Genomic DNA, 27,133 nt, shown 5'->3' with positions numbered 1-27,133 from the left:
GAGCAGGGTCTCGAATCTCGATCCAAAATTTTGTTTGTTTACATCGTGTGATTCGTGGGTTGCGGACCGGTTGCGGCTAATTTTCTGCTTACATTTTCACTCAAACCTCAAACTACAGGACGAGAAGAAGCGACGTTGGTTTAATACCAGAAAATTCTTGATTTTCCGTTAAATTATATTCCGACCGGAATGCCTCTGCCTGCTGCTCTGGCTGCCAAGCTTGCCAAACGAGGAATTATTGCAGGCAAAAAAGGGACACAAGCTGAAGGTAATTTATCCTTCCTCCTCTTTAGCTTATAAAAACCAAATTTATTTTCAGAACGGCAAAGTGAGGAAGTCATTGCTGAAGATGATGGGGATCGAAGGAAAAGAGCATTGCTCGCCGTAAGCAAACTTTCTGAAAATCAAGAGAAGCCTCCCATTCTGGTAAACTAAAATACCTTTTACTATGTATATTTAGTTTTCCAAAACTTGCAATTATTTTACAGGGATATCCTGGCTGCCCAAATAAGTACAACATTTATCACGAATGTTCAGTCTTCTGCAGCATTTACTGGGCGAGTGGAATAATTGAGCCCGACATCACATATTTGAGGAAGAAAAAGAAAGTGCTCAACAAATACCCTCTTCCTGATAACTGGAAGGAGGAATACGACCCCGGAACGTGAGTGAATTGAACTGAAATTTATATTCCCGACCTGTCACTAACTCCAGCTTTCTGTTTTAGTGGAAGGTTTTTCTACTGGGATCCAAAGACCAGCCTTGTTTCGTGGCTTCCTCCTCTGCACCCTCAAGCAAAGCCGACAATGGCTGCCAGTGTACTGAGAGAGCAAAACAAACTTCAGCAATCCATAAAAATGCCTGATTCGGAACCAATGATGATGCAGCTGGACGACGATGATAACGACGATCACAGTTCAGATGAAAGTTTGAGCTCGTCAAGTGAGGAGGAAGAGCAGGTGCGACCACCGCCTAAGAGGCGAGGCCACGTGCCCAAGCGGGACGTTCTTGATCCCATGGATCCCTCGGCTTACTCCGAGTGTCCAAGGTAATATTTCGGATTAACTTGTATGAATTTAATATAAATTTTTTAATTCCTGTAGAGGCACCTGGTCGTCTGGTCTAGGAGCTGAAGATGATGCAAACACTGGGGTCGATACGACAGCTTCTGGTCCTATTTTCCAACAAAGACCTTATCCCAGTCCTGGTGATATCCTGCGAGCCAACTCAAAGACGAAGAAGTAACCAATTGGTGAGCATTTTTAGGTTTAATTTGATACAAGTAAATTTGTAGTCTGCTAAATTTATTGGTAAATAAAATAATGTGCATTCAGTACATAAATATCAAAACTCCTGCAGTCATTACTAGAGCTGCCACTCTACTTAATGTCTGCCCACTGCTAGACGGCATCGGCAAATCTTGCAAGTACTCCCCTCGGAAGGGTTCCAGGTTTGTTTTGTTGTAGTCTCGGTAATACCATGATTGCATGGTTGACGTGATTGGGGGCTCGTCTGTTGGTGCCACGGTTGGCACGTGGACAAACTTGCTTGGTGAGCTCTTTGACCCGTCCACCTTTGTGATGGTCGCCCTGTTGCTCTGGTGACTGGCCGCCGTTGGAGGGATAGTGGGCACAACGGACCCAAATGCCGAAGTCGGAAATTGGCTGATAACCGTGTTTTCCAGAGGATTAGAGGCAGGGACTGGCAACGTTGGCTTGCTGCGGATCTCATTTGAAGTGATCGAGTAGGTTTTGCTGGAGGTAGTGTTGGTCACCTGGAAATTTCATGGATATTGGATTAATATATTTGATTTCAAGTGGCTTGGGCCCTCCAGGAAACTGCGGCTTTTTCGACTCTAGATCAGAGAACACCTTGGTAGGTGGAACAACTAAAAAAGTGTCAACCCAGCCCCGCATTTAATATGAGTGGAGAATATTTTACCTGCTCGACGTAAGATACGTTCTTGTTTTTGCTTGGCATGTTTGGCAGGTCCTGGAATTTTGACACGCTGTTGTACGAGGCGAAATTCTGATTATCGGCGCTGGAGTTGTCCACGTTGTCCTTTGGACTAAATGTGAAATTATTCCCACTGTTGGTAGGATAATCGCTCCCAGAGGGGTACGAAGGCCCTGTCTGGTATTCGTCGTCCTGTGGGATCATTTTCCTGAAGTCTGGAGTTGAGGTTGGCTCGGCTGTGGTTGTGGTTGGTATTCTTTGTGTTGTGACTCTGTGTGCGCCACGCATAGGGTCATCTTTGTCGGTGAAAACTATTGGAAGTACTCCTGTTTGCTTGACTATTGGGTTGTTTAGATTTGGCGGCGGACTCGTAGTTGGGGGCGTCGGTGGAGTTGTTGAATAATCTTCTCTAATTGGCAGCGAGCCTCTGTGGTCGAAGGGTCCCTTACTGTTGACTGTTGGCGCAGGGAATTTCAACTTGTGGTCTTGCTTGTGGAACTCCCTCTGCTGGAATTTAAATGTTTGATTTGACTCTGAGAAGGTCCAAGGTGGGTTTTGTGGTCCGACTGAAGGCACAAATCCTTCCTCCAAGGGCAAGTTGCTTCTATGACCCATAACTGGGCCCTTTTGGTCAGTCTCCAGGCGCTTGGCCGACGTGCGACCTAATCCGTTGGACGGAGGGCCTTTGTTCCAAAGCGATGAGATGCTCGGCAGGGGATATCTATAAATAAATATGTTAAATCATGATCTAGCTCCTAGCTGGTTGACATTACCCAAACAAGGTGAATGGACCAGTGTTCTGTTGGCCTGGAGGTTGAGGATTCAAACTGGACAGGTTAACAGAGCCGGCGTAGAATGTTGGGGTGTCACCAGGCGTGTAGTGCGATGACTGAGGTTGAGGGGCTGCTTCCGCAGGAGCGGCGATTGGAGGTGGAGGGGTTAGTGTATCCTGATGCTGCTGCCCGTTTTCCGCGGCCCCAGGTTGCGGGTAATCCACGAAGTCTTCATAAAACTCGTCAGAAACCGCTTGTTGAGAGCTGATTGGGGGCCCGCCGTCATAGGGATTGCTTCCTGGCGATGTGAGGGCAGAGCTGACGCTCGGTTGGTATTGCAAGTTTGTTGAATTGTCTACAAACAAGAATGATTCAATTTTTTTTTAATTTTATTTGACTGTGAAATCATTACGGTTTCCTCTGTTGCAAGCCTCTAAAGCTTCATCCACATCCCTCTGCTGCTTGTCTTGGCAGTACGATCTTGAAAGAGCCTTTTCCCGTAGCAATGACCCATCTGCACAGCGTGGAGGCTCGGTGGCGAGTAGACTTTTCTGAATTTTCGGCTCATTTTCCACCCACTCTTGGAACCACATCATGCCGCATGTGCATGATAGCGGGTTTCCTGCGACGTCGAGGTGAATCATATTGGACCTGAGCGCGCGGAAGGCTCCCTCTTGCATCATTTTCACCTTATTGTTTCTCATACTAAGGACTCTTAGCCTCGAAAGTCCTTCAAGCGATCTCAGTCCTACTCCGCAGATCTCGTTATTATTCACCTACGAAATAAAGGTTATTTTTTATATTCGATTATCAATTTGCAAGTTCCACCTTGAGTTCCACAAGCCAGGGCAGATTGTTCACCCCTGCGTCTTCCAGTGATCTTAGCTTATTGTGACTCAAATCGAGAACTTCCAGTCCAGGCATCGCAACCTGCAGCAAGTCGTTGTCTTTTGCTGTGGGCTTCAACGACCTTGCCCATGAAAACCGGCCCCAGTCAGCATGGCGAATTTGGTTGTGGCTCAAATCTAGAAGCAGGAGTTGCGGCGCACCTTCGAAGGCGGTAGCTTGAAATTCTTGCAGCGTGTTTCCCTGGATTTGGTTAGTTTTTTAAGTAGCCATTTTTTGTGTGAATAAAAACAAAATACCTGCAGGGAGACGGCTCGGAGTGACGGCATTTGTGAAAATGCGCCTTTGGGCAGTAAAGAAATTGAATTTTTTGACAAATCTAATTCGGCTAACGATGGTAGGTCTGCTAGTGCACTCCTATCGACCTCGTTGATCCTGTTCTCTGATAAAGCCAACGAGGCTAGCCGTGGCATTCCATGCAAAGAGTCACTAGGAAGGGTCGTCAGTTGATTCCTTGCTAGGCGCAAAATCCTAAGTGATTGCAAAGAACCCATCACTCCAGACGAGGGTAATGTTGACAGCCGATTGTCGTTTAAGTCCAGCTCTCTGAGAGCCGTCAGTCCTTGAATTCCACTGGGGAATTCTTCTAGCTCATTATGTGACGCATTTAGGTAAAGAAGTTCTCTACAAAAAAAAAACGAATTTTAATCATTTATCTTTTAAAAAGAGGTTGTATTTACCTTGCTGAAGCTAGAGTGTCGACTCCAATCCTTGAGATGAGATTTCTGCTCACATCTAACCGAGTTAGTCCCGGCAAGTTGATTCTAGGAATCGATCTCAGCGAATTTCCGCTCAACTGGAGCGTGCTGGTTGGCTGACCGGATGTCCACGCTTCAGGAATGGACCCCAGTTGGTTTCCTTCAATGTTCAGTACTCCAATTCTGGAGAGTTGCATTTGGATTTAAAAACAAATCAAAATTTAATTTTGATGATCCTTACTGATCAAGCGATCTTCCAGGCGTAACAGGCAGTGATAGGAGTTTGTTGTGGCTTATGTCCATTTCGTAGAGTGCCCTCAAAGGGCTGAGCGACGCTTGTGGTAACGCTTGAAGCGCGTTGTAGGAAACATTCAAGTACTCTAGCGCTGGCGAAGGCGAAAATGGAGACCCGTGAAGTTCGCCCAACAAATTTTGGCTCAAGTCGAGACGTCGAAGCGACGGAAGCCCAGCAAGAAGTCTTGCGTCCAAAAATCGCAAACCATTTTGGGCTATGTCCAACCCCTGCAAAAGCATAATTTTGTTGTAATTTGGTTAATAGTTATTGAGATAAACTAACCTTCAGATTGGGCAAATCCCACGGAGAGCCTCTTTCCAGCAGCATAATTTCGTCCAGAGAAGCATTCCTTATTGTTAAATGAATCAAAGCAGGCAACGCACTGAGCGCGTCTCGGCGCATCATTCGAATGTGGTTTCCGTCCAAGTTGAGCTTTTCTAAACTCGGATGGGGCCCCAGAGCTGCCCAGGCCAATTCGTTGATCCCATTTTCACTCACATCCAGGCGCACCAGAGACGGCAAAACCATCATCCAGGGCCGGACCTGATTATATTCGTTGTTAGAAATTTTCGGGATTCGATAAATAACTAATAATTACCTCTGCCAAGTGGCCCAAATGATTTTGCGCCAAATTGAGTTCCTGCAAACGAGGAGCAGCGTGAGGCATAAATGCATGTGGGTGAAGTCGCGTCAGATGGTTTTTGCTAAGGTCAAGAACTTCCAGATTCGGCAGCATGTGGAAGGCACCAGGGCCGATTTCCCTCATCTGATTTCCAGATAGGGACAGATATCGGAGACTCAGCAGCGATACTAGAGAGCCTTCCGGCAGTCCTCTGATGTTGTTCCTCTCGATTTTCAACTCGGTGAGCATCGGCAGCTCTCTCACTGCCAGTGCGACCTATAATCATAATTATGGTTCGAGTTCGGTTGAATCGTCATTTTTTTTGCAATTTTCTTACTTGTCCAACGTCATCCAGGAAATTGTCTGATAGATCGATAGACTCAATCTTGTGCGACGCAGAAGCAAATGAGTGAGGGTGCAGCCAATTGACTCCACATTTAGTGATCTCGACAGTCTGAAGTCTTGGCGTTCTTTGGAACATCCCAACTTCAATTTTGTCCAGGCCTGTGATTGAGATAATCCATCGAGTTAAATTTCCTAACAAGTTTTCTAAAAATATTTATACCAAATCCTCGTTCTCCGCAACTGAGGTGCAGTTCTTGCAGCTCAGGTAGATCAATAATCATGAAACTTCTCCAGGCTGTTGTTTCTTTTGCTTCGACTTTCACATATTTGAGATTCTGGAGTCTTTCTAATCTAAAAAGCCGCTTTAAATTTGGGGCCTGAACCGTAAGCGCCTGTAAAGTATTGGATATCGTTTAGAACAAATATTTTCACCAAGAAATTACATACTTGTAATTTAAAAGGTTGCTGGAAAAAATCGACGGGCATGTCGGTAATCCTAGGATCGACCAAGTAAAACTCGGTCAGAGAATTTTCCTGCCCGGTCAGAGCAGAGCCTACTAGACGCTCCAAGAAATTCTCCCTGAGCATGAGTCGAACCACTTGGAGGCCCCGAAGGGCGTCGTCTGGGAATTCGGAAAACTGGTTGCCCTCGAGGATGAGCTCGTCGATTTTCGCGCCAGGCTTGTTCTCTGCGATCGCACGCAACGGCGCCATGACGCGCGTCAGGTCACTATGGCTGCACCAGATTTGGATTTCGGACAAAGGGTCCCTCATGCGGCACCTGCATGGCAAAATGGCCGTGTCCGGCGGACACTCGGACTCGTCCAGCGTCTGCTGGGCAGCGCAAAGTGGCAGCAACAGCGCAAGCAGCGCAGCGACACGCAAACGCGCCATTCGTGGGGACGGCTCCATCTGCGCTAATGCGGCATACTTAAACTACTTGCAAACCTGAAATCAGAATCGAAGATTTCTTAAAAAGAGGTACAGAGAAAGAGAGATATGTCGTACACGAATATGATACAGAAAAGTCATGTAGTCGGTCACGCATCGGTGGTAGAAAGAAAGCTGCGTTTGGTAATTGTCGTGTCCTTTTTTTATCAGACTAAAGCGTTCACGCAATTTTTGGTGCGACAAATCCTAATTATTAATATCAGCAGTTGTGACAAACGCAGTGTCCCCTCTGCTCTGTCTGCAGAATTGGCCGGGAATCTCGTTCCTGCCAAGGACATCTTATTCGCATAATTGTCCTGCGAACCAGCTCGTGTCTCCCTTTAATATATATTTCACAAAATATAAAATATTAATTTAGACGAAGAAGCGCGGGCGTTGCGCCAGTCGAGTTAAATGCGTGTGAAAGTGACGCAGGTAATCGCTCCCATTAGCAGGTGGGCCAATTCTGTTTCAATTGTTTCCACTCATGAGAAAATCAGGCGAATCCATCACAGAAAGCAAAATTTTCCCAGAAAGCACAAGGGTTCCATGTCCCCGCGAGGTCAATGTTAAGCTGCTTAGAGCCTAAACGCCATTCCATTTCAGATTTTCTCTAAGATAGCACAACCGTGGGCGGCAATTTGTTAGCAGCAGAAAATGTAAAAGATTAAAAAAGATCATGCGCTTTCTGGACTGCACTTATTTTAATTTGTTAATTTTTAATTAATGAGCCAAAATCCTGTACATTCTTTCGCTTTCGTTCGGGTACAATCTCCAGACGGCCGATTTACATATAAATTCAGAAGTTTATGAAATCCATTCCGTCTGACCGCGCACAAAACGAATTGAAACACGTTTCGCCTATCGAGGCCGATTTTGCGAGTAATGCGCCAAAATCCGGCAATCGTGATGCAACCCGGCGGCAAAGGAAATGCGGGGCAGTTTACAATTAGATATTACATGTCTGATGAGCGACAAAAAACAAATTATGTATCGATGTTATCAGTTTTCTTGGACCGGAACAAGCGAAAGTGGAGGAAGTTCAGCTTCTCGCGAGAAAGTGCAAGTTCTTGTGTGCTTTAGTAAACGCACTCGGCTGTAGTTTTGTTCAGGAGCGCATCTCATCCTTTCATTGTCTAACTCCCACCGTATTGTCTTGCAGAAATCCATAAATTATGCGCCAACAAAGGCATTTTTAATTGTATAGTATATCGCTCGCAGGTGAGGCAACTTTGTGATGCTGCTCGACTCGCAGCGATAATTCCTCACTATCGCAGCAGTTTTGCAAGAGAAGACAATTTATCACCAAGCTGAAAAATGGCTCCTCTGATTAAGCTGCAAAATATTAGAAACTGTGTAAAATTACAAAAACCAAACATTCTTAATTATTAATGCTGATAGCCACACATTGTTTTAGCGAAGAAAAGTTGTGCCGGCAAATTAGGCGCAGGTTTTCTCCAGCGCCGATCGAGCAGCATGACGCGAAAAGCCGTAAAATATAGGTCCCTCTCATCTCACTCGTAAAGAGAGATTAATCCCATTTTACATGGTGCGTGTCAAGAAATGAGAAGACAGAAAACGCGGATGTCGTGAACCTTAGTGACTCTTGTTATTTTATTCGCTGCACGGGGCATATCGGCAGTTGACAAAGCCAGTGAACGCGCTAATTGCGCCTTTTTTGCGCAGAACACCGACATTTTCTACAAATTCTTGTCTTTATAAGTTTAAACAAACACACTTGATAAATATTCTGATTTTATTTGCGTCATGCAGATTAATTTAAGGTGGATCGATACAGGGTGAAAATTGGAAATTATTTGAATTGTTGGATGCAACAAGAAATTTATAGATAAGTAATTTTCATCAATCAAAAATGGACTTTGCTACAGTAAAAATTCAAATTTTATCCAAAATTTCCAGCGCTTCACTAGATTTTTGTGGCAGATTATGATTCCTCTCGTCGAGATCTGTCCAACAGCGTATGAAACCTGTTAAGGAAAATCTTTGTTGGGAAATAAAATAGGATTTCAAACAAGGAGACTGTCCTCACCGTTTGAAAAGCATGCTAACTTTGCAGCCACTATGTTCTCAAAAATTTACGCTGCTACTTATTTTTTGGTCAATTTTGGCTTCAACTAAATCCTCAATCCTCTTTAAAAGGGGCCAGTACTGTAAAATCTGAAAAGTAATTCTCAAATATTGGGAATGATCTAAAATTTTCTAAATTAATTGTTTAAATTTCTGAGGAAATTCAGATCAAAAGTTAGCACAAATTGTGTCACAATTTAAGGTTTTTTTCGATAGATCACGACAAGGGGTGTTTGAAACCATGCAAAAAATCATTTTAATTTTATAAAAATTTGGCAAAATCTGAAATAGGTCCTGCTAATTGTATTCAACAATTCAAATTAAGTTCAATTGTTGCCCTTTAATGATTTTGGTCTCGTTTGCAAAGTAACCATCAAAATTTAACTCCCAAAAGACAAATATTTTGCTTCTTATTATTTTATTAAGATCCTGAACAATTGCCAAAGGTACGGCACGCAATCGCAAATAGCAAAAACGGCTCTCATTTTCCACGGATGGAGCGTCAGGAAGAAATTTTTCATGCACCGTGCATTCAAATTCCCAAAGACAAACGGCATTAGTGGTGCAATTTGGATAAGGCGCGGGAGGTAACGGGTCGCATTCTTTTCTGTGCTGTTCTTTGACAGGGAGCGAGGAAGTGAGCGAGTGTAATTGCTTTGGTCGCGGTCGGGCTGTGTCAGCCGCGCCTGCACGACGCGACAACGTGTCAGCCGCGCGTGTCTCAATTAAAATGGTTTTTGCACGCAGCTAGAGCAGCAATTCGGTCCATTGTGACTCCTCTTTTTGGGGTTTGGAGCACAAATGGGTACGCGAAGAGGAGAGCGCGACGAAAAGACAACAAGTTTGCCAATCTCGCATCGCGTGACACATTGTAACGCGCGCGCGCGCGCTGTTTCCTTTTTGCGATAAAATATGGGGTACGACAGTTTTTCGCCTGTAAATTATTAATTGGCCCAATAGTTTGGGATTTTTTCGGAAGAGTCCATAAGTTAAAAAAATGTAAATTTTATTAGCTTACATAATGATTGGTTTTTTGCAATGATGACTATAGCAATTATTAGTTAATTGAGTTTATTTTTGTTAAATTTAGCAGCAGCAATCATGGAATACGAACCGAGGAACAGTTAAATTTAAAATTTTGTCGAAGTTCTCAAAATATCAAATATGTTTTTGATTTATTTCGATTCCTCTCGTTGCAATCTATCCAACTGTGTGTGAACTTTGGGGAAAAAATCGAAAAAATCCCTTAATTTTGAAATAAATCGTGATTTTACAGTAGAGAGACAATACTATAATAGCATGCAGCCGATTTTCTAAATAATTTAACGGCAACCTTGGAAATTTTTAGCTTTTTCCTCCTTGTTATGTAAATAGTGTTTTACGTAAAGCTGGAAAGGATTTTCCCAAACTTTTCTGTAAAGCTTTACATTAAAAACATTTATTTTTATACATAACGTCCAAAATGATCGTAGAACCAAAATTGAGCAAAAACAGTACTTTTAAATTAATTTTGATATTCAGGGTTATTTTCTTAAAGTCATTAAATTGAAAAATTCCCACCACTCCTACTCGGCATCCAACCGTTTATCCAAAAACTAAAAAATGTCAAATCCTAAGAGTTGTGAGAAAATTGCCTCTATCTCTTTCATTGCAAAATTTTAAGCCGCCTGCATGCTGCCTAATTGTAAGAAAAGTCAATTGCTTTCTTTCCAGAACTGCAAATATTTCTTCACTAGAAATTGCGAAATGAAAACAAAGAAGTTATTTAAGCAATACTTATAATTGTACCTAATGATTTTGCTGCAAATCGGCTCCTTTTTCCTTCTTCAGCGACGCGGAGCGAGTGATAATCCTGGTTGCGATCGAGTTGGTGTGCGTGTGTCACAAAAAAAGATGCTGAGAGTGGCGCGTTGTGCTCCTGCCGCAATCGCTAGCTGCACTGAACTGCCGAGCGCTACCATTGCAGAAAAGTACGAGAGCGCCTCGTTACACTGGCTGCCCGCGCAAATCACAAGAAAGTGCAGCCTCCCATTGTTTCCAGCGCTACGCATTGTCTCTGCTCACGACAATTTGGATCAAACAGGCTTTCACGCAACTTTTAAAATCTGAACGCACCGAAATTCTAATTCATTGACTTACGATGTCACATCTTATTAGCACAGACGACAGACCGAGAGTGAGAGAATTCTTCATAGGCTGTCAGGCAGAAAAAGCCCATTTCACTTGCTCTTGGAATTCGTATTGCTTCGTCGGGCTTCTTTTCTAATGATAATTATCCTGAAAAATCAGGAGTTCAATCAATTTTGATGCTAAAAAGTTTTATGTGCACAGGAACGATGTTTTTGCATATTAGGGTGTTTCCTGAGCACAATGATGGATTTCTAAAGGGTCAAAACTATACATATTCTGGAAGCTCTCGACTTTGCCGTTCCAACGGTGTGCAGATCTTGCAAATTGAAACAATATAGAGGCCATCAGGCGTCATTTAAACAAGTTCTTAACTTTGCACCCTTTCTGTATATAATAATATTGAAAAGGACATGGGAAATTTAATAACATACCTCTAAAATGTATATCGCGTCGAAAAAAGTGTTTAAAAACGTTTTTAAAAAAGTGTACCTTTTCGAAGTTTGGCGCGTTGAATCGGGACCTTGGGTATGAGAAAAATAGCCACCGCAGCTGCGAGCACAGCGCCAAGCAGCACATATTACTATAGTGTTCTTGTTGCGTGATTCGCTAATGGCGGTGGCTATTTTTCTCATACTCAAGGTCCCGATTCAACGCGCCAAACTTCGAAAAGGTACACTTTTTTAAAAACGTTTTCAAACACCTTTTTCGACGCGATATGCATTTTAGAGATATGTTATTAAATTTCCCATGTCCTTTTCCATATTATTATGTACAGAAAGGGTACAAAGTTTAGAACTTTGAGACGACCTACACCATGCAAAATATAACACCTGTCATAATATGCATGTATGTAAATGAGTAGTAGGGGACAAGCATATAAATAAAGCGCGCCTGCTCTGGTTATCATCATTCTGATTCTGAGTTTTGCTACCGGCCCCTGGCTACTCTAGTTAGTCGGCCAGAGCAGGAGCAATACAGCTCAGCCAGTTAGTTTAATTCCTAACCCAAATCCTAAATTGCTATCGGCAAGGGGGAAACCGACCTGCGGTTCCCTCTGTACAGCCCGGCTGTTCGTCAAACTGTTTATCCAGTTGACGCCGATTGCAAGAGTCCCTATTCCTTTAGTCCGCGTGACCGGTCGACTTTTCCCAAGTCATCGTCGGAGTGCCCGTGACGTTAGCTTTTTATTTAGTATTTCGAACCTTAAAGTGGAATGATAGTGATTTTTTATTTAAAAAATGAAATTTCACGTTAAGTTAACCCTAACCGACCTATTTTTTCCATGTACTTCTGACCAAAAGTGCCCCAAAATCCAATTTGTTTTTTAATTTTACCGGTTACGCCCTCTTTTTTTAGCATAGGAAATTAATTGCTTTCGGGGTGAGAAAAATTATGAAAATTTAATGGTAAGAATATATAAAATAGTTATTTTGAGTCTTGAAAGAAATTTTTTATTTTTTCAAAAATTGCAGATTCTCAAAAGGGGTCTGTGTTTGGCTTCATTAAAATTAACCAGTTCATAGTACCTTTAAATACTGACTAAATTCAGACAGCTGATTAAATTTCCAGTTTTTCCCCACTCAGCAAAATTTTCTCAAATTTACTATTTTCGAAAAAAATTTGTCTGAAAATTTCAGCTGGCCGTTAAAGAACTTTAAATTTTTTGGGAAAAATCAAAATACCCAAAATTAAGTTAATATATTCAAGAATCATCTCAGAAAAAAATGTTTTTTTCATTTTAATAATTTCAATTATTCTCAGAGGCAAACTTGTACCCTTATGGCAATCAGAGACTGCTTATATAATATAAATAAATTTATTATTTTCAAAGACAGATTTATTGGTTACCATGTGCGAAAATTTCAAATTTTTCTGATAATGAAAACGTAATTAAAATGATAATTGAGTTGCGCGCCGGCCACCTTCTGTAATGCAACCAGAAGCGACGGCGTGAAACGCCCCCCTCTGTTAGCCAGCTGCGCTGGGCGCTGACCAATCAGATTGTTTTTGCCAATTTTCTCCGAAATTTACAGTGCTAGACTATGTTTTCTCACATGATTTGGAATCCTCTCATCGAGATCTATCGGACAGCCAGAGTCTTTTTTTGGGGAAATGCGGAATTTCAGAGTAAATCGCGATTACACAATTCCGTTTAAAATTCTCCATTATTTAAAACAATGCTAAGTTTGAGGCCGATTTTCTCGAAATTTTACAGTGTTGCCTATGTATTTTTTAACTGTACATGATTTTTAGGACCCAATCTGTATGTGTGTTAAAGGATTTTGCGGGGAAATTAACTATCATTCCTCTTTAAATCCCCAAGACTAACCGTAGGCCGCTTCAAATTGTACCCTGAGGGAAATGCTTGAAGTGAATTCCTCGAATTCTTTTGAATGCCTTTATTAATGCCTCAAATTTGGACTGTAACAATATGAATATTCAACAAATATTTTATAAAATATAATAAATCATGCATTAAAATAGTATATACCTAAAACCGTCAAGATAAATATCACAATTCATAAATTAATAAAATAAAGAAACAGTCTTACCCCGTTAATCCGGGTCAGTCAATTACAATTGGGCTCACAGATTATATATATATTCCCGATTACACAGACGAGCGCTATAAAATACAATAGTTGTAATTAAACTAGTATCAAAGGCACTTACCACGGGCGAAATGTGCGAGGCACTTTTGTCTCCCTTCCACGCTTGCCGGCTGTGACGTCAGCACCGGAGACTCTCGGCCAATGAGCCGTAGGTGTCAAATCCTTTATTACTGGTCGGCTGGGTGTCGGAACTTGCTTGAATTTAGAATCATTACCAAGCTAAACTCTTCCTCGAGATAATGAAACAAAAACGAAATCTGTACGACATTCCGTTCTCGCTCGGGAGCTGCACACAGCAAGCAAAAAAACGTTTCGCGCGCTAGTGAATTTTTACGTTTGTGATTTACGTCCGAATTCGATCTGTAACCCCACATGTTATGGATATGTTTACTTAGAAAAATTAACGAGCTTTCCAGTGGTGTGCTTAAAAAATTTTTTGGTCTCAAAATTTCCAAGTAATAACGACCGCGCGCAGAAAAAACGTGAGAAAATAGGAATTTTATCAAATATCGTTGTTTTTTAACCTCTAAATCTCGGCTTCCAACCATTAGAAAATCAACCTACTACCCACCGTTGAACTCGTCTTGACCTACCCTGATGACCTAAATGGGTTGTTACCCTCCACCCCTAAGACACCACCCTAATTTTTTTTTCCCGAGGGGGTTGAAGTTTAGCGACTTGAGGGTGGAGGGTAGGCACCCCTCAACATTTTAGCTAGTACTAAGGAAAGGTTCACAGCTCAGGGAAAAGGAGGAGGAGAGTGCCACCTATTGGCAGGCACTACAACCCTCTGAATCTCGCCCCCACTTTTTGCTCATGTGTACTCCCTGTTCTCGTGTGTGATTTCTCACCCCCACTTAAGATGGTGCTGGCATCCTCCAAAATAAAGACCCTCTAAAAATGTACATAAATTGACAATATTAATTAGCTGACTAATTGTGTCCTCAATTCATTGATTTTACAATTTACAATAAACTCTGACAATAAAGGCAAACCCAATTTCAACCTGATTAGTAATGCACAGCAATCAATATGATTGAAGTAAAACTCGACTTCACGACGCACTTCACGGCCAGCCGAAACTACGGCGCCTACATTTGGTGACCCCGACGCATCAACGCCTCTTCCTGCAACAGAACTTTTGTAGTCATGCTTTTTTGTATTCTTACTCGGTGGCTGCCGCAAGGAGAAAAAGCATGATTACAAAGGTTCTGATGAAGATAAGAGGCAAAAGTACTCAAAAAGGAAAGAATGCGCAAAAGGCGCAAAACCAGAACCGCGACTACCGCGGTTGTGGTTTTGCCCACAACCACGACAACCGCGCTGTGGTTTTGTCCACAACCGCGCTGTGGTTTTGTCCACAACCACGCTGTGGTTTTTCCGCAAAAACCGCACTTAATTTGAAAATATCCCATTCTTCTTTTCTTGTTCCTTTTCATTCTTTTCTTTGCAAGCCGTGTCTGGGAGTGTTTGCTAGGGATGTGCAAAAATAGTCGATTTGGCAAAGAAATAATCGATTATTATAGTCGGAAATTCAGAGGCAAATAATCGGTTTTATAATCGGTTTCTAGTCAAACATTCTATCAAATAATCAGTTTCATATGTGGTTTCCTGTTCCTATATTCGCAATAAATTATATATTTTTCTATGCTACATTTTTTATTGGAAAAGCAAAAGAAGTTCGTTAAGGATATTAAAATTTGTAACAATTTGCCGAAAACAATTTTAAATTTTCATATCACTATTAGCTCTTGTGGAATGTTTTAATCGTGTTGAAGTATTTTTAGACAGTTAAAATTTAATTAAAGTCGCACAGATAGGTAAAAATACTTAAACCAAAATAATTGTTTGAGTGAAAAAGTTCAAGTAGAACTTTCAATTAACAGTCCGCTAAAGATTAAATATTTTTGCATTGTTGGCTCTATATTGTTTTTGGAACTAAGCAACTTCTACAATGAGCAATAATGAAATCAGGTCTGTCAAACAATTAGAGTTCAGATATTGCCTAACTGCTTGACAAATTATAGAGTTTGTCAAAGAGTTTTTCGCTTAAAGAGGAATGATACTGCAAAAGCCTGGAAAATGTTTGTTGCCAATGCATAAACTCATCCCTTAGGATTCAGTTAAAGCCTAAATTGACCTAGGAAGCACTGCAATTTTTCGAGAAAATTGGCTGGAAAGTTACCGTGCTTTTCAAATGGTACTGGCTGTCTCCTTACTTGAAATCCGATTTTATTTCAAAACCAAGAGTTTCCCCAATAAGTGGCATACACAATTGGACGGATCTCGACGAAAGGAATCGGAAAAAAATGTTCAAGCTCTGGAAATTGTGGAGAAAATTGGCAAAATTTGAATTTTTATTGTATGAAGGTCCTTTTATTATTGCAAATTGTTGAACAGATTGTTTATCGGTCAATTGTTTAAGGCATCCAACAATCTAAATAATTTTCAATTGTTGCCCAGTATCATTCCACTTTAATTTTGATCCCTTTCGTCACGATCTGTCCAATTAATATGTGATTTATGATCTAAATTTCTCTTCTGGTGAAATAAACTATGAATTCAAATCAAAATATTGATTAAGACAATTTAGGCATTTAGGCAATATGACTAAAATGCAAGCTTAAAAGCCGATTTTCTCGCAAATTTGGAAAAAATTTAAGCTTTTCTCTAATTTTGGGTAAATTTAAAAATATTTTTAGTTATACTTTAAGTAACAACAACTTTCTGCAACTGCTGGTTACCTCATGCGGTCCTTACAAATTATTATATTGCAAATCAATCATTGCTAACGTACATTACTGTTAAAAGATAAAAATGTTAAAATTTGAGCTATTAAAGTAATAACTACTGTATATTTAAATGATTCATTGTTTAAAAATTATCTGTTTTGTAAGATTCCTTTAAAAAATTTGCTTTGGCAACCTCTCTGATGCTTAAAACACTGTTGCACGTTCGCGGGTTGCGTGGTTTTCGACAAAATATAGTGGAAATAACCCCTTTTTAAGAAATCAGACAATAATCGCTTTTTGTACCGGAGATAATCGAAAAATAGTCGATTTGGATGAAATAATCGAAAATAATCGATTTCTAAAATCTGTCAAAATGCTTAAAAATTGATGATTCGTACTCATTTGATAGTCCCGACATCATAGAGTAAAAAGAAAAAATAATCGATACTCGGTTTTGCACATCCCTAGTGTTCGCATATAAATTATATATTAAATACGCTTTTATTTGTTAATTCATTTATTTATTATCATCAGCTTTCAGAATATGTATGGTTTTTTGCTCTACGATTAACTATTAACACCCACAAAGCTCGGTACTAAACCTCTTGCAAAATTTCTAATTGGGTAAAAAACGACGCACCGATCGATTAGTCTCATTCAATTTTAGCAAAAATCATTTTGGAAATTTCTGGCAGGGGTTTTAAAGTGAAATACTTACAGAGGGAGGTTGTTTGTTTAGGAGACTTAGGCTTTTCCTCCTCCTCCAATTCAGAGTTGTCAAGCTTGGCTTTCTTTGGCAATGGAGCTTCTTCCAACACATTGTCGGGCACATTTTCCTTGGCTTCAAACTGGTCATATTCAACCTGCCCGACATTTTCCACCTTCCCGGGCTGTGCTGGTTCTTCTTTCAGACACCATTGTCTGTTTCTCAGTTGCTTTGGCTACCGACAGCTTCAAGGCTGGCTTAGCCGTCAGTCTGGACAGTTTGTTGGGGCCTGAGAGCACTTCGAGTGACAGGACCCTGACTCCTTCGTGGAGTCAGGTCAACGTTGTGGAAAAGTGTCTCTAATTGAAACACCTTTCGAAAAAGTGTCTCAGTTTGAAACGCTTGTACTTAATAGTTGTCTTCTGATGGTTGGGAAGTCTTGCAGACTTGGGCGTGGACAGCTGCTGGACAATGAGGACAATTGATGACCAACTTTTTACTGCGTTGAGATATCACTTTGGAATTTTCACTACCCAGCCTAGTTTTTGACCCTGAACAAGATTCAGTTTACAAAACATTCCCAGGTCGAAGGTCAAGGTCACCTTTTTCGACATTTTTTCGAAAATTCAAAATTAAGTGATGATAGCCCCTAGAGGGCCTAGGCTAGACCTAGGAGGGTCGAAATGACCATCAGGGTCTATGCCTGACATGACCCTGAGAATTTTGAGTGCTTAATAACTTTGCTCAGAGTGGTCCTAGAACAAAAATTAAAAAAACCGTTTAACTTGTCTCAACAAGACAAACAACTTTTATGTTGACCTCAAAGTGGTAGGTCAAAGGTCAAGGTCACCTTTTTCGACCTTTTTTCGAAATTTCAAAATTAAGTGATGATAGCCCCTAGAGGGCCTAGGCTAGACCTAGACGGGTCGAAATAACCTCAAAGTTTTAGGTCTAATTGTAAGGTCAAGGTTATAAAAATTGAATTTTTTAATTTTAAACTTAATTTTAAAATTGAATATATCGAAATTTTTAATTTTTTTGATAGCCAATTAGTAGAGCATGAAAAATTGAGTCAAAATTACGAATAGTATGTTGCCTCATTTTTTTTAATAAAAAAATGAAAACTTCGAAACCCCTTGTTTTTGTGGGGTCAGTAAAAAACAATGATCGACTAAATCTCGACTTCTAATCATCCGATTTTGAAAAGCCGCATACTTTTAGACTCTTCTTGACGTCCCCAATCGCACTAAAGGGGTACAAGACCCACCAACCCCAAACGCCCTTTTTCACCCCCTTAATAACGTGAATTTAGCATTTTTTTCGACCGTTTCAACACCATAGCACGACGTTGACGAGTAATTGTCTTCTTCAAACCAATTCAATTACTTAGTTCACTTCAAGACGAGTCAAACGGTACCTAATTTTTGTTAATATAGGACCACCACAACCTGAGATTCGGATGCACAAAGTTTTTTATCGAGACGCGATGCAACAAAATACTCGAAAAGCACCGCTAATCTTGAATTCTACACTAAAAATCACGTCGCAATTAAAAATACAGCACACCACTGACTAGATTGAGTCTGAAATCGCAGCGGAAGTGCCTTAAAATCGAAAGTCTACGGTGGCGCCATCTGTTGGCGGCTTCAAACACTTAGGGTTTTTGAAACTGGTGAATTGCTACTTATTTTAAAGTAGCAAAGTTACAAAATCATTTTATCTCTAGATATTTTGTTTTGTGATACAAAACGAGTGGCAAATACATTCTAAAATGTTTATTTTGTTTCTCATTTCAGCTCAAATCACAATTAAGAAGATGTCGAATGGAACCAAAAGTCGCAAAAGTCATCTCATACTAGAAATAAATGAAATTTACATAATTGTTCGATATTTGGGAGTAGAATTTCAATACAATCTTGATTGAAAATGTATTTGAAAGTTTTATTATTTTATTTATAAATTTATAAATACCCAAAATACAAGTCCAACCAAAAAAGAGATGAAACTATGAAATAACACACCGAAAATATACTCAATGCATAAGGACAATTTTTCACATCACGTCTGGGTGGGACCCTGAAGGTTGTACATTCGTTATCTCGACAATCCCCGAAAATCCAGTTCTGTGAATGAAAGTCGTACTGTAACTCTTGACTGTGTCCCTTATTCCTGAGCTTCAAATCTGTAATTTCTCCACCCAAGAATTTCCCGGCCCGATGGACACTCTAGTCTGACCCAAAAAGATAAAATTTAAATTTTAAATTTCGGGACATGTTCAGAAAATCCTGTAAATTAATGTAGTTGGCTTGCAATGGAAAATATATGTTCCACCACTTTAGAATTGATTTGGGCCATAAATGAATATAATTAATTTTCAGTTTAATAAATTGTGGTATTCAAAACACTAGAGAGTAAACAAAATTCCATGAGACACCTTTTTCTTTTATTAAAATTTAAAAGATGTTCACTTGCTGGGCCACACAATGTTCTCGATCCACTCAATATATGCAGAAACCCTGGTGTAGAGTCCTGGACTGCTTCCGCAGCCTATTCCGGAGCTGGTGACGCCAACAACCTTCATCAGCTGCGAGTCCTTGACCCTGACTTGCAGGGGCCCGCCCGAGTCGCCCCGGCACGCGTCGGCCAGCCTCTTGGGGTCGACGGCGCACATCTGCTTATCCTCGAGCTAGCCACCCGTCTGGGTGCCGGCGTAGGTGGCGTTGCACACCTCGAAGTCCACGGCGCGCAGGCTGGCCTTCATCAACATCGACGTGGCCGACAGGGAGTCATAAGCGGTGTCGCCCCAGCCGGTCACAAGCAGGTCCTGTCCCAACGCGTCCTGGTTCTCCCCCGGCGCTGGCAGATTATAATATTCTCGATTACACAGACGAGCGCTATAAAATACAATAGTTGTAATTAAACTAGTATCAAAGGCACTTACCACTGGCGAAATGTGCGAGGTACTTTTGTCTCCCTTCCACGCTTGCCGGCTGTGACGTCAGCACTGGAGACTCTCGGCCAATGAGCCGTAGGTGTCAAATCCTTTATTACTGGTCGGCTGGGTGTCGGAACTTGCTTGAATTTAGAATCATTACCAAGCTACACTCTTCCTCGACATAATAAAACAAAAATGAAATCTGTACGACATTCCGTTCTCGCTCGGGAGCTGCACACAGCAAGCAAAACAACGTTTCGCGCGCTAGTGAATTTTTACGTTTGTGATTTACGTCCGAATTCGATCTGTAACCCCACATGTTATGCATATGTTTACTTAGAAAAATTAACGAGCTTTCCAGTGGTGTGCTGAAAAAATTTTTTGGTCTCCAAATTTCCAAGTAATAACGACCGCGCGCAGAAAAAACGTGAGAAAATAGGAATTTTATCAAATATCGTTGTTTTTTAACCTCTAAATCTCGGCTTCCAACCATCAGAAAATCAACCTACTACCCACCGTTGAACTCGTCTTGACCTACCCTGATGACCTAAATGGGTTGTTACCCTCCACCCCTAAGACACCACCCTTATTTTTACTTTTCCCGAGGGGGTTGAAGTTTAGCGACTTAAGGGTGGAGGGTAGGCACCCCTCAACATTTTAGCTAGTACTAAGGAAAGGTTCACAGCTCAGGGAAAAGGAGGAGGAGAGTGCCACCTATTGGCAGGCACTACAACCCTCTGAATCTCGCCCCCACTTTTTGCTCATGTGTACTCCCTGTTCTCGTGTGTGATTTCTCACCCCCACTTAAGATGGTGCTGACATCCTCCAAAATAAAGACCCCCTAAAATGTACATAAATTGACAATATTAATTAGCTGACTAATTGTGTCCTCAATTCATTGATTTTACAATTTACAATAAACTCTGACAATAAAGGCAAACCCAATTTCAACCTGATTAGTAATGCACAGCAATCAATATGATTGAAGTAAAACTCGACTTCACGACGCACTTCACGGCCAGCCGAAACTACGGCGCCTACATTTGGTGACCCCGACGCATCAACGCCTCTTCCTGCAACAGAACTTTTGTAGTCATGCTTTTTTGTATTCTTACTCGGTGGCTGCCGCAAGGAGAAAAAGCATGATTACAAAGGTTCTGATGAAGATAAGAGGCAAAAGTACTCAAAAAGGAAAGAATGCGCAAAAGGCGCAAAACCAGAACCGCGACTACCGCGGTTGTGGTTTTGTCCACAACCGCGCTGTGGTTTTGTCCACAACCGCGCTGTGGTTTTGTCCACAACCGCGCTGTGGTTTTTCCGCAAAAACCGCACTTAATTTGAAAATATCCCATTCTTCTTTTCTTGTTCCTTTTTATTCTTTTGTTCGCAAGCCGTGTCTGGGAGTGTTCGCATATAAATTATATATTAAATACGCTTTTATTTGTTTATTCATTTATTTATTATCATCAGCTTTCAGAATATGTATGGTTTTTTGCTCTACGATTAACTATTAACACCCACAAAGCTCGGTTCTAAACCTCTTGCAAAATTTCTAATTGGGTAACAAATGACGCACCGATCGATTAGTCTCATTCAATTTTAGCAAAAATTATTTTGGAAATTTCTGGCAGGGGTTTTAAAGTGAAATACTTACAGAGGGAGGTTGTTTGTTTAGGAGACTTAGGCTTTTCCTCCTCCTCCAATTCAGAGTTGTCAAGCTTGGCTTTCTTTGGCAATGGAGCTTTTTCCAACACATTGTCAGGCACATTTTCCTTGGCTTCAACTGGTCATATTCAACCTGCTCGACATTTTCCACCTTCTCGGGCTGTGCTGGTTCTTCTATCTTGATTTCCACAGGCTCGAGTGTCACTTCCGGACGAGGCGTTTTGGCTGCTCTTGCCAAACTTTGCCTGCGAGGCGCTGCTTTCATTTCCCTCAAGGCGCTTGGGTCGACACTCTTCCTTCGCCCTATTGGAATGAATTATACAAATTAATTTTTGTTTGAATAAAATAAAATCTAGTACAAACCTGCATTCATCTTATTTCTCTCAATGAAATCTGTTGCACTGCGGACAGGCGGTGCCACACTCCTCCTGCGGGCCGGCTCAGGCCTCAGGGACTCCCTCTTAGGCTTTTCAATCGACTTTTCGACTGGCTTGGTTTGTTTCTCAGGTGCTAGACTCCTCCTATTGGCCGGCTGAGGCCTCAGGGACTCCCTCTTACAGGCTTTTCAGACACCATTGTCTGTTTCTCAGTTGCTTTTGCTATCGACAGCTTCAAGGCTGGCTTAGCCGTCAGTCTGTACAGATTGTTTTGGGGCCTGGGAGCACTTCGAGTGACAGGACCCTGACTCCTTCGTGGAGTCAGGTCAACGTTGTGGAAAAGTGTCTCTAATTGAAACACCTTTCGAAAAAGTGTCTCAGTTTGAAACGCTTGTACTTAATAGTTGTCTTCTGATGCTTGCAGACTTGGTCGTGGACAGCTGCTGGACAATGAGGACAATTGATGACCAACTTTTTACTGCGTTGAGATATCACTTTGGAATTTTCACTGCCCAGCCTAGTTTTTGACCCTGATCGAACAAGAATCAGTTTACAAAACATTCCCAGGTCGAAGGTCAAGGTCACCTTTTTCGACATTTTTTCGAAAATTCAAAATTAAGTGATGATAGCCCCTAGAGGGCCTAGGCTAGACCTAGACGGGTCGAAATAACCTCAAAGTTTTAGGTCTAATTGTGCGGCTTCGAACACTTAGGGTTTATGAAACTGGTGAATTGCTACTTATTTTAAAGTAGCAAAGTTACAAAATCATTATATCTCTAGATATTTTGTTTTGTGTTACAAAACGAGTGGCAAATACATTCTAAAATGTTTATTTTGTTTCTCATTTCAGCTCAAATCACAATTAAGAAGATGTCGAATGGAACCAAAAGTCGCAAAAGTCATCTCATACTAGAAATAAATGAAATTTACATAATTGTTCGATATTTGGGAGTAGAATTTCAATACAATCTTGATTGAAAATGTATTTGAAAGTTCTATTATTTTATTTATAAATTTATAAATACCCAAAATACAAGTCCAACCAAAAAAGAGATGAACCTATGAAATAACACACCGAAAATATACTCAATGCATAAGGACAATTTTTCACATCAAGTCTGGGTGGGACCCTGAAGGTTGTACATTCGTTATCTCGACAATCCCCGAAAATCCAGTTCAGTGAATGAAAGTTGTACTGTGTAACTCTTGACTGTGTCCCTTATTCCTGAGCTTCAAATCTGTAATTTCTCCACCCAAGAATTTCCCGGCCCGATGGACACTCTAGTCTGACCCAAAAAGATAAAATTTAAATTTTAAATTTCGGGACATGTTCAGAAAATCCTGTAAATTAATGTAGTTGGCTTGCAATGGAAAATATATGTTCCACCACTTTAGAATTGATTTGGGCCATAAATGAATATAATTAATTTTCAGTTTAATAAATTGTGGTATTCAAAACACTAGAGAGTAAACAAAATTCCATGAGACACCTTTTTCTTTTATTAAAATTTAAAAGATGTTCACTTGCTGGGCCACACAATGTTCTCGATCCACTCAATATATGCAGAAACCCTGGTGTAGAGTCCTGGACTGCTTCCGCAGCCTATTCCGGAGCTGGTGACGCCAACAACCTTCATCAGCTGCGAGTCCTTGACCCTGACTTGCAGGGGCCCGCCCGAGTCGCCCCGGCACGCGTCGGCCAGCCTCTTGGGGTCGACGGCGCACATCTGCTTATCCTCGAGCAAGCCACCCGTCTGGGTGCCGGCGTAGGTGGCGTTGCACACCTCGAAGTCCACGGCGCGCAGGCTGGCCTTCATCAACATCGACGTGGCCGACAGGGAGTCATAAGCGGTGTCGCCCCAGCCGGTCACAAGCAGGTCCTGTCCCAACGCGTCCTGGTTCTCCCCCGGCGCTGGCAGGCACGCAGGCTGCATCACCCAGTTGAATGGAACCTGGTTTTTTATTGTTGTGTTCGTTAAAAGACAAATAAAAGGAACAGTATAATCATATTTTAGTTTTTAAATTAAAATTAAGTGCATTTTTCAGGATTATTTAATTTAATAACAATTTTTTTTATTTTATAATCGGAATATCTGGAATATCACCATGTTAATTTAAGATTAATTAATCAATTTAAATGTATCATTGACTATTCCAGGATGCGCACTATATTTTTTATATTTAAATACAAATATAAAATTTATGTTTAGTAATAAATTGATTTAACAGAAAAATTAAAATATATTTCAATTAAATGAAAAATTCAACTATGCAAGAATGTGCACTATATTTTAAAATTAAACTTATTTTACATGTTAAGTTAACATATGTTTAGTTATTTTATTCAACATTTTTAAATAAAATAATATTGCATTATAATTTTTAAAATTAGGTTTTCGAAAAATTAATTTTAAATTTACATGTATAAAATTAGTTATTTTTCTCAAATTAGGGACGTCATTCATTTCAAAACGTGGAAACGTGAGATTTACAATTAGTCCAAGTGATCTCCGGAGTTCTTCCTAATGACTAGATTTGTTAGAACGGAACTAATGAAAAATTAGAAGTGGAGTTGATGCCTAAGATTAGAAATTGTCAAAAATTGGAGCAAATTTTGTGCTTCCATTTACCACGAAAAATAGGAGGAATAATGCAAAAATGTATCTTACATTCGTGCATTTTTTATAAATTATTTTGTAAATATGGTAAATACATATTTCGACCAACCTAAAATTTATAAAATTCCAATTTTTGAAATTTTGAATCAATTAATTATTGAAAAATTGTTTGAATTTGTTTCAAAAACTATCTTGTTTCTCAATCGATGTGAATTTATTCAATTTTAATTTGGTACAACGTGTGGAATTAATAAGCTGAAATGAAAAATCTACAATATTAAAAATTTGCCTTGGTTGGTTTGAGAAGATTCAATTTTAATTGGATTTTTACCTCTGGTTGGCTTTTCATATGTAAATATAAAATAAATATAACACAAGAATGGGGAAAATTTGATACTTAAAAAGTACTTAAAAATATAAAAAACTTTATTTTTAAAATATGCAAATAAATTCCAACTAATATTGAAATCCCTCAATTTTAATTTCATTATTAACTGCAGTTAAAATATCTCTGAAGCTTAATTTTATTTATTTTCCAATTATAATTTTGTACCTGTGTTCCGAGTTCGATTAGTGCGATGTCATTCGCCAGGCTGATCCGGTTGAATTCAGGGTGCGACTCGATCCTGAGAATGGAAAATTCCTTGGGCTGTGCGCCGTCTTCGTCAGAGTTCCAGTCCAAATCTCCGAGGCGCACCACGATCGGAAATTCCTTCTCGAGGCAGTGCGCCGCCGTCAGCACGAACCGCTCGTGGATCAGGGTGCCGCAGCACAACCACGACGCGTTCACCCCCTTGGTCAAGGTGCGACCTGAGTTTTGCTGGTCCTTGTCGTACTTGAAGCCGAGCAGCGCCATGTGCGGAAACTCACCAACATCAGCCTTAAAAATTGATATTTTTAATTTTCACGGTAAATTTTCCTCCTTAAATTTTATAACATTTCCACCAGCATTTATAGTCACAAAATACCTCGATTCCATTCTTGACAAACAAGTTAATCTTGGGAAACGCAATTTCCGAGTATTTTTGACAGGCCTCAGCCGACCTGGCGCCAACCTTTGGCGGCGAGCTCCTCCCGACGGAATTTTGATCTGTGGTGGTGGTCACCTGCCCTGATGCCGAAAGAGATTTTGCCGACGCGCGAAGCTCAGGGCAGCAAACCTTTAACAAGTTTCCTTTGTATCCGCAGAGAGGGGGCAGCGCCTGTCTGCGCCTCAAGGCCTTAAGGCCGCTCGGACACTTGGAGATGGGCACGCACACTGAAAGGGCGGAGCACCCCGACGCACCCTGACCAGCAGAGGAAAAGCGGAGCGGGGAGGCTGCCGCCAGCACGCTCAAAAACACGGCCAACCTGATGAAGGTCATACCTGGAAAAACACACACAAAGAATAATTATTATAACAATTTTTTGTATTGTTTTTCTTAAAGCGCTAGTGATCACCTGCTTTATTGTTAGTTGGCAAAACTAAAAAGCTAGGGAACCCTATTTTAAATCTGAGATTCTTGAAAATGTAATTTTTTTATAGCAGTAAATACTAAATTAATTAAAATTTAAAATATCACCTGCTAGAGTTATATTAATTTTTGGTTTCATAGAATAACTAAAATGAAAAAATAAATTGAAACAATCTTTCCAAGCAAATTAGAAAAAAAAATATAGGGTGCCACACGCTCGATCGTCTCGTGGGTAATAAAGCGAGCGCGAAACGTGCGAGTGCGACGAGCGACGAGAAAGAGGAAAATCCGCGTGTCTGACTAACGAGAGGCAAATAAAATATATGACACTTTTCACTTTTGCGGACAAAGAGGCGAGACTTCCGGAACAGCATTTATCCATATTTGTCTGGTGTCTTTACGTCATTCATATGATATTTCGGATTGCCGTTTTTGGTTCCTGCTGTGGGTTGCGGAGAGCGAAAATACATATCTTCTTGATAAGTTCATTAACATTTCATTGAGATTGCGCAAGTGACTATTTCAATAAAGAAGGGTTTCAACCGCAAACGAGGAAACTGACGACGCGTGCACAGTGTGAGCAATTTCCTTGCACGTATTATGCTCAATTGTGCTGGGTGACTCCCCAAATAAATGAATTAAATATTAATAATAATAAATACCAATTTAAATTATTATCCTTCGAGATATTTCACACAAGAAAATATATCAAGAAACGTACGAAACGATAAAAAGGCATCATGCCAAAATATAAACTATTATTAAAGGTGGAAAATTGCCTGCGAAATCATATCATCAGGTGGAAGAGCAGTGAAACGCAATTATTCTTTTCTTCTGATTTTGAGAACAAAACAAACAATATTAAAATAATGCGACGTGTGTTTGTCTTTCAGAGCGTCCAGTGTCCAGTCTGCTCGCTTCTTCGTGCCCCTATGAACCGTTTTTGCTTTTGTTATGCGTTTGTGGAGCATCCTCAACAATTTTCAAACAAGTCAACGCTTAGCGCCACCATAATAGTACCCTGCCTCCTGATCGACACCGGCGTTGTAAAACAGTAAAATAGACAAAATCAAATGTATATAGCAGTCCATCTTTCATTTTTGAGGATTTATTGTAAACCGAATACTAAGGAAGGTCCCCCTTTCCAGGCCTTCAAACTTGGAATTGTCCCATCTCTTTGCAAGTGATCAAGTGAGTTACCTGAGTTACTAAAAAATTGGCGTCTAAATTCACCAGTCGTGTTTTACTTTTACCCTCCACCAAGAAGAGAAACAGAAGATTTTGCGCCATC

The 27,133-nt window shown here is 40.6% G+C and overlaps 3 protein-coding genes across 5 annotated transcripts; 1 reads left to right on the top strand and 2 right to left on the bottom strand.

Annotated features, from left to right (window-relative positions):
- Nucleotides 1-24: 24 nt before the first annotated feature.
- Nucleotides 25-22,755, top strand: PQBP1 (poly-glutamine tract binding protein 1). Of its 3 annotated transcripts, none has more exons than XM_065496795.1 (6): nucleotides 25-268; nucleotides 320-426; nucleotides 489-664; nucleotides 728-1,048; nucleotides 1,104-1,252; nucleotides 22,195-22,755. In XM_065496795.1, the coding sequence occupies exons 1-5, from the start codon at nucleotides 190-192 to the stop codon at nucleotides 1,243-1,245; spliced, it is 825 nt and encodes a 274-aa protein (XP_065352867.1). In that variant the 5' UTR covers nucleotides 25-189; the 3' UTR covers nucleotides 1,246-1,252; nucleotides 22,195-22,755. The 3 variants fall into 3 exon arrangements, with proteins under 3 accessions (XP_065352867.1, XP_065352866.1, XP_065352869.1); XM_065496794.1 differs by lacking the exon at nucleotides 22,195-22,755 and adding an exon at nucleotides 18,590-18,724; XM_065496797.1 differs by lacking the exon at nucleotides 22,195-22,755 and adding an exon at nucleotides 7,747-7,834.
- LOC135947831 (protein artichoke-like) lies at nucleotides 1,288-10,876 on the bottom strand. The gene is made up of 14 exons (XM_065496789.1): nucleotides 10,402-10,876; nucleotides 6,043-6,543; nucleotides 5,816-5,987; nucleotides 5,588-5,754; nucleotides 5,227-5,526; nucleotides 4,911-5,171; nucleotides 4,575-4,855; nucleotides 4,316-4,516; nucleotides 3,875-4,259; nucleotides 3,558-3,818; nucleotides 3,142-3,505; nucleotides 2,730-3,084; nucleotides 1,942-2,677; nucleotides 1,288-1,774 (listed from the first exon to the last, which is right to left on the bottom strand). The coding sequence occupies exons 2-14, from the start codon at nucleotides 6,505-6,507 to the stop codon at nucleotides 1,331-1,333; spliced, it is 4,392 nt and encodes a 1,463-aa protein (XP_065352861.1). The 5' UTR covers nucleotides 6,508-6,543; nucleotides 10,402-10,876; the 3' UTR covers nucleotides 1,288-1,330.
- On the bottom strand, nucleotides 18,821-27,093 carry LOC135934746 (serine protease persephone-like). The gene is made up of 6 exons (XM_065476704.1): nucleotides 27,043-27,093; nucleotides 25,357-25,754; nucleotides 24,942-25,268; nucleotides 23,295-23,722; nucleotides 19,522-19,687; nucleotides 18,821-19,479 (listed from the first exon to the last, which is right to left on the bottom strand). The coding sequence occupies exons 2-6, from the start codon at nucleotides 25,750-25,752 to the stop codon at nucleotides 19,258-19,260; spliced, it is 1,539 nt and encodes a 512-aa protein (XP_065332776.1). The 5' UTR covers nucleotides 25,753-25,754; nucleotides 27,043-27,093; the 3' UTR covers nucleotides 18,821-19,257.
- Nucleotides 27,094-27,133: the final 40 nt, after the last annotated feature.

The sequence above is a fragment of the Cloeon dipterum genome, chromosome 1 (genome assembly GCF_949628265.1).
Source record: "Cloeon dipterum chromosome 1, ieCloDipt1.1, whole genome shotgun sequence".
Lineage (NCBI taxonomy): Eukaryota > Metazoa > Arthropoda > Insecta > Ephemeroptera > Baetidae > Cloeon > Cloeon dipterum.
Note: the sequence above shows the minus strand (reverse complement) of the source record. Positions and strands in the feature narration are given on the sequence as shown.

Bases quoted from the DNA above. Each gene is read 5' to 3' on its own strand.
- PQBP1 (XM_065496795.1), top strand. From the start codon at position 190: ATGCCTCTGCCTGCTGCTCTGGCTGCCAAGCTTGCCAAACGAGGAATT. The intron at 269-319 runs GTAATTTATCCT...ATTTATTTTCAG, and splicing joins AAAAGGGACACAAGCTGAAG to AACGGCAAAGTGAGGAAGTC. The intron at 1,049-1,103 runs GTAATATTTCGG...TAATTCCTGTAG, and splicing joins GCTTACTCCGAGTGTCCAAG to AGGCACCTGGTCGTCTGGTC.
- LOC135947831 (XM_065496789.1), bottom strand. From the start codon at position 6,507: ATGGAGCCGTCCCCACGAATGGCGCGTTTGCGTGTCGCTGCGCTGCTT. The intron at 4,856-4,910 runs GTTAGTTTATCT...ATGCTTTTGCAG, and splicing joins GGGATTTGCCCAATCTGAAG to GGGTTGGACATAGCCCAAAA. The intron at 4,517-4,574 runs GTAAGGATCATC...GCAACTCTCCAG, and splicing joins CCTGGAAGATCGCTTGATCA to AATTGGAGTACTGAACATTG.
- LOC135934746 (XM_065476704.1), bottom strand. From the start codon at position 25,752: ATGACCTTCATCAGGTTGGCCGTGTTTTTGAGCGTGCTGGCGGCAGCC. The intron at 19,688-23,294 runs GTGAACATCTTT...TGTATTTTATAG, and splicing joins AACATTGTGTGGCCCAGCAA to CGCTCGTCTGTGTAATCGAG. The intron at 19,480-19,521 runs GTGTGCAACGCC...ACGGGTGGCTAG, and splicing joins TGCGCGCCGTGGACTTCGAG to CTCGAGGATAAGCAGATGTG.